The 6,437-nt window shown below is 66.1% G+C and overlaps 1 protein-coding gene across 1 annotated transcript; it reads right to left on the bottom strand.

The window, feature by feature from the left end:
• Nucleotides 1-1,532: 1,532 nt before the first annotated feature.
• LSCM1_07747 (uncharacterized protein) lies at nt 1,533-6,197 on the bottom strand (the record flags this gene model as incomplete). Its single annotated transcript, XM_067325106.1, has 1 exon — nt 1,533-6,197. The coding sequence occupies one exon, from the start codon at nt 6,195-6,197 to the stop codon at nt 1,533-1,535; it is 4,665 nt and encodes a 1,554-aa protein (XP_067181311.1).
• Nucleotides 6,198-6,437: the final 240 nt, after the last annotated feature.

The raw sequence follows: 6,437 nt of genomic DNA, 5'->3' as shown, positions 1-6,437 counted from the left end.
TGCCCCCCCTTAGCGTCTACAACGTTGAGATCCAAAGAGACGCCGAAGAAGGCCAGCAACACCTCGGGATGGGCTCTAAAGAAGGGATGGGAGTGGGGGCCAGTGAGCTTGTGTGCGAAAGAGAGAGAGGTGAAGGGAGACGGCAGTGGTGTGCGCGCCTTCTGTTTGGTTGTTACCTTGTTGCCGGTGCCGGAGACGGCGGATGGACTGCTGCCTCTTAGCGCGTGCGAGGGCTGTGCCGATTGTGTGAAGCGCAGATGTCGTCTGCACCCTGCTCTCCACACCACGGACCTTATATATATATAGGTATGTAGAAAATACTTAGGTGCGGTTGTGAAGCGTTGTGGAGGACCGGGACCACTTAAGGGTGGACGTCGCACAATCCTTCGTGAATTGTGCGCGTCCCCACACCCCACCCCCGTGCCGGAGAGCGTGCGACACGGTGGTCGTGAGACGTCGAGGCGCAGAGACGGAGAGGAAGGCGACGAAGGTTACAAGAGACGTGAAGGACGCGCACATGCATATACACGCTCGCGCATGCGCCGGTGCGGCAAAGCGGGGGAGAGCGCAGAGGACGGTGGCCATCATGACAACACGCACGCCACGCGAGGGACTGCGTGCCATGGCGAACGTACACCACACCATCACCATCCTCGCCACTGTATGCATGAGGTCGCCCGAACAGGGAGGGCGGTGCCGGCGGAGGAAGAGGTGCGTGCGGTGGGACTCGTGAGAACAGAACTGCGAGAGAGAGAGGACAGCGAAGGCGATCTCATGAGCAAAATGTTGGCAAGAGACGAGGCCAAAGGCGCGATCGACAGTCGATTGCTGCGAAGGCGGCCCCTCGCGACGCGCAGTGAGCCCTCAGGAAGAGCGCGCAGGCGCGAGAAGGTGGAGGGGGGATGGCGGTGGTGGTGAGTGGAGGCGGGGGCGCGCATGCCTACCTGTGAAATAGCACGGGGGGAGGCAAGCGGCGCCGGCGCACGCGAACCAGCCGCGAGGGCATGAGGGGGTGGGGTCCGTCGGGAGGAAGGAGCAAAGACGAAGAGAGCAGTGCGCTGACGGCGCAGCCCTTTTTTTATCTGACGCTCGCGCTCTTCTCCGATCCACTCTCCATAGCTCGCTCCTCCTCCCATTGAGCTCACGAGCGTCATGCCGCCTCTCCAACCCACACCATCGCTGGTACGCGCCAGCATTACTACCAGCCACAACCCGCGCGCACTGAGACGCGCACGACCTATCCGCATCGCTCCAACCTCCACTTAGTGAGCTGTGCGTACCGCCCCGCACGCGCTCGTACGTGTGTGCTGAGGTGGGGGCGTGTGTATGCATGCATGTGTGTGTGTGGAAGGTGGCAGTTGCGTGAGGGGAACACCCCACCACCGACGCACACATCAGCACATGCATGCACACACATCTGTATGACACGAGGGCAGGAGAGCGGAGGCGGAGGGTTGGCGATAGGGAAGGACGCATCTTCACCTCCCTCACTGCCTCGGTGTTCCACCGTTCCGTAGCGGCACCTTGATAGTTCAAGCTGGATCGTCGGTGCGGCGGTAGATAGGCTTCGGCCGTGCGAGGCGCTCCATCGCGGCACGCTGCGCCTTTCCTTCCTCGCTACTCAGGACAGGGCGGACAACCAAGTAGGGGCGGCGCTGCTCATCCAGGTGAACCTCCTCAACGATGGTGTGGGTGGCACTACGTGCGCGGTGCAGCACGCCCCCGGTGCCGTCGCTCTCTTCTGCGGGATGATCGCCACCAAGGGGATCGGTCACGCCGCTTTCTGCCGCTGCGATCTCATCGACAGGGATGCGTCGACGCCGCGACAAGGCGGGCCGTCCAGGCAGAACGTCTAGCCCCTTGCGCTCCGGTGCCAGCGCCCACGGCGACTTGCGCATCGGGTCGTGGATGCGTATGGAGGAGTATGCCGGAAACGGCAGCCCCTCCGACACCCCGTTGACGCTCTTCACATTCGCCGCGCCGCCGCTGGCTAAGGCCGTGCCACCCGTGCGCGGCGGCGAGCTGGTTGCCGAGCGCGCGCCGATCATGTGCTTGAAGGAGACGCCCGGAATGTGCGGACGCGCGCGCGACCCGGTGAACTCGTGCGTGTAATCTTTCACCTCCTCACCGAACATGGACAGGGACGCGGGACGCGTGCTGCCGCGACCGCCCGCGTCATCGCCCGCGATGCGCGGCTTGAACTCCCGACGAAGGTCGACTACAGGAATAGCGCTCCTCGCCGCCGCCGCGCTTTCACCACTGCTCCCAAGAGCTGCCCCGTTCGTACGCACGCCTGTGGGCGTCACCGTCGTGGCGGCGAGGATTTCGTCAAGCCACTTGCTGCACGTCTGCGCTGTCAGGCTGCTGCTGCCGTCAACACTGAAACCGCGGCTGCTTCGGCGCCGTGACGGGGTGCTGAGGCAGACCGCCTCCCTTTTGCGGGGTGGCGACCAGCCCACGCTGAGGCTCCCGTAGGCGGCCGGACTGCCACCGCGGGCCGTGGCAGCAGCGGCGGCTACGGCCTGGCCACCAGCTCTTCGCGTGTTGTTCGCCGCGGAACAGCTGTGGCTTTGTTCAGTGTCCCCCTGAGCCTGTCGCTGCTGCTTCTGCGCCCGCCATTGTCGCTGGGTCGACGGCGAGGAGGCGCGCAGGTGGCTGCTCAGACTTCGCGACCGCGCCCCCCCCGACAGCCGCGCCGACAACGTGCCCGAAAGCAGGTCACGGAGATCATGAAAGAAGCCGTTCTGGCGCAGCGAGGCGGGTCGCACAGCCTCCCCCGCGCCGCTGGGCGCCGCGGCTGCGGTATCATGCGCGATGGCCTCCACAGTCGGATCGTGCGTGTATTTGGTGCGGCTTCCCAGCACAGTTCGCCCCGTAGCTGCTGCCGCTGCGGATGCGGGCGGCGGTGACTGGTGAGAGGAGCTGTTGGGTTGAGCAGGCGCCCAACGAAAGGTGCCCGGCACGGACGAGGGCCCGCCGCACTGCTGCTCAGAGTGCTCATACGCCGCCGAAGTGCTACCATGCCGGGTAGACGTGGGCTGCGTGACAGGTACCAGGGCCGAGGCGGACACGCAGTATGGGTGCTGCGAGTCGGCGGCTGACAACAGAGTGTCATCTGAGCCGCGGCCGGAGAATAGCGGTCGCTGATGGCCTCTGTAGTAGACCGCTGCCGCACCACTACCACCGCGCGAGCTGGAGGCTTGCCGGCTGCCCATCGCCGTGCTCGTCTGCACTTCTGTCATGACGGCGTTCCGGCAAGCGTCCAGCGGCGTCGACGGTCCAGGGCTCTGCTCAGCTGAGTGAGATGAGTAGCGGCAGTTCTCCCTAGCGTTCCTGGCCCATGGGCGCGTGCCGGCCGCGTCGAGTGGCACGGGCCCGATCGACATGGCGCGGGGCTGAATTCGGTGACGGGCATACGGGCTGCCGCCGCCGACGCGCGCGTAGCGACCGCCGCCGACGTTTATGTACCCGAGCGGCCGCCGCACCCGTGGTGGGGACGCGAACGGCTCCAACGAGCGCCGCGTGCCGACATATCGCCACGGAATGCCCACCGTGGTGATCGGGAGTGTGCTTCGACGCTTCCAATGGTTGTACTGCTGACGGTGCCGGTCCCATGAGCCGTCATCGCCGCTGTCCGTATCGGTGGCCCTGCCGCAGCCGCTCTCGGGCGAGCGGTGCAACCGTCGGCGACTGCCGCGCCGCTGACGGCCGTCGATATCCGCTGTTCCCATGCTGCTCGTGTTGCTGTCGCGCAGCATTTTCGCAAGGCGGTAGAGGTCGCGGCTTGTCAGTGCCTCGAAGCTGCTCGCGCCATCCTCCTCGCTATCTACGTCGCTGCTATCGCTGCTGCCGCCGTCCCGTTTGCGGATGCTGCGCCGGGCGCTCCGCTGGCGGCCGCGACGCTTCTGTTGCGGTTGCGCGCCTCTTTGCGCGTCTGAAGAGCCGGCGCGGCCAACCTCTCCTTTGCGCTCCCGCGACCGCGCTGAGTCGGGCCCCGCACACGCGGGGGGGCGCCGATCACCAGCGCGACCGCCGCCACGTTTTGGTGAGCGGGCGCGTCCCTCCTCTCCTGACAGGGATGCGGAAGAGCCGCATAGGGTCAGCAGGCTTCTATGTGACAGGGTAGAAACAATACTGTGACTGTTGCACTCCACGCTAGCTGGCTTCTGCGTGTTGTCTTCCTCTTGTGGCGACCGTGGCTCTTGCGCCGTTTGTGCAGCCGAGGCTGGCTGCGGCTGGCTCGCGGGTGCTGCGCGCGGAGCCGACTTCGACTGCACGCCTCGCAGCTTCTTCGACTCTAAACTCCCCTTGTGGGCTTCCTCGAGGAGTCGGAGCCTCTCCTCCTCTTGCCGACGCTTGGTGGCGGCAGCGGCGCTTCGTGCCGATGTTGTCGCCGTTTGCCGCACCGGCCCGAGAGCTGTGGCGGCAGAGGTCTTACTATCGCTGTCACAGCGTGCGGTCGATGGTGGCGACGTGGCGGTTGCGGCGGCGCCAGTGGCAGGTGTCTCCGACATCATGACACCCGCGGGGTGGCGCGAACCGTTCTTGTCGTCACCGCCGCCGCTGTCGTGGCTGTGGACTCGCGGCTCGGGCGGCCGCACACGCTCTTTCTCGTGCAGCGCTTCGTTGCGTTGCGGTGTACCGCTGCTCTGCGCTCTGCCCGAGCCCACTGCATCGTGTGCGGCGACGGCCTCGGGTGAGTCTCGAGGGTGGCCGGCAACGCGGATGTGCGAGGGCGCGGCTTCCTGCGCGCTGGCGTGCGCACCGTTTTCCCTCCCGACACTGTCGCTCTCGTCAGAGCCTTCTCCTAATTCTCGGCGCCGGTGCCCAGGCGACCGCACCCCAGCCTCCGGCAGCTGCTGCTCCTTTAGCACGGTCGAGCTCGGCACGCGCAGCACATTTGTGGCTGCGGCAACGGCTGGTGGCGGCGCCATGAACAAAGGCGGCGATGCTGAGCCAGAGCGCGACGGCCTCTCTAGGCTGCTTGCCCTACTGCGAACAGCGTCAGGAGGCGGGTGGGCTCTGATAACCTTCTTCGGCTCCATCGCGATACCCCCACCGCCCGGAGGGCCCTTCATCGCCATGATGTTGCCTGGCGGCATCTTCCTTGGCGAACTTGCCGCGGCAGCACTACTGCTGCTCATCGATTGCTGCGGGTGGGGAAACTGCGGCGTCTTCTGTGGCGGCTGCTCGGAGGTTGGAGGTGGTGAGTGACTGTTCGGCATCAATGTGCTGTTGTCGGGCCCTCTATGGCTGCGGCCGACATTTTCCCCGCGAGTGGCCGGTCCCGGTGGCGTTGGCACTCGCTGCGGCTGCTGCTGTGGTGTGGCAGCGTTGCGCCCCGGCTGCCTCTCCGCACCACCACCACCACCACCTTCCCAGAGAGTTCTGCCTTTCAAAAAATTGATGGCGCCAGTGAGGCTCCGCATGAGGCCGGACTTGTGGCGCTTCTTGTCGGTGGCACCAGCCGCTGCTGCTGTGGCGGGGTGCGGCGGTGACGGCACGGCGGTCGCCTGCCTCGACGGCCGCACGGGACTTTCGCCAAGGTTCCTGCGAGGCGATGAAGGGCTGCGGCCTACACCGCCGACGGTAGCAGCGACCGCGCCGCGACTTGCCGCCGTTCCTGGTGGCGGGGACGCCGCGAGGGACGACCGCGGGCTAGCCATCCAACTCTGCTCTGGCGCCGTCATCCTGACCGCGCTATCCATCGCTGTCCTCGGCGCCACTCCGAAAGCGGTAGCACCGGTGGCTGTATTGGTGCCAGGATGACCCATCGGCAGCTTCGTGCCCGGCGGCACCATCATCTTCTTCCCGTGAACAAAGGCAAACTGTGGGTACTGGGGTGGCGTACCAGCAGAGCGGCGCCCCGGCGGTCCCGGCTGCGATGTCGTCGTCCCCGGTGAGGTGGAGCGGCTGAGCGGTGGGCTTGCCGCGAGGAGGTGGCCGCCCCCAGAGGCCGGCAACAGCTGCGGCGGCATCAACATTTTCTTGTTACCGGCCATCATGAGCATGTGAGTAGGCGGCACTTTCATCCGGAAGCCGGGTGGCGCTACGGCTACCAGCGGCCCCGCGATCCCAGAGGCCCCGCTCACCCTCCGGAAGAGGGGCGGCACCTTCGTGAAATGTGCGCCCGGCGGCAGCGGGGCGCCGCCACCGCCTGGGACTTGCGGGACATTCGTGGGGTGAGATGTGTCCATGCGTGAGGGTGCCTTGGCTAACAGCGCGGTGACGCACTCACGGGAAAGAGTGTGCGCACGACGTGGTGACGCCTCTTCGATGCACAGGAGTGAAGAGAGACACACTGGCACGCCACGCACGAGCGCATGGAGGCCCAGGACTGCAGCAGTGCTTGAGCAGCAGCAGCAGCAACGGCAGCCACGGTCGTACAGGCAGCGGGGTGTAGAGGTAGCACACTAGCCGGGAGTAGCAGGGGAGTG

The sequence above is a fragment of the Leishmania martiniquensis genome, chromosome 5 (genome assembly GCF_017916325.1).
Source record: "Leishmania martiniquensis isolate LSCM1 chromosome 5, whole genome shotgun sequence".
NCBI classification, from domain to species: Eukaryota; Euglenozoa; class Kinetoplastea; order Trypanosomatida; family Trypanosomatidae; genus Leishmania; species Leishmania martiniquensis.
Note: the sequence above shows the minus strand (reverse complement) of the source record. Positions and strands in the feature narration are given on the sequence as shown.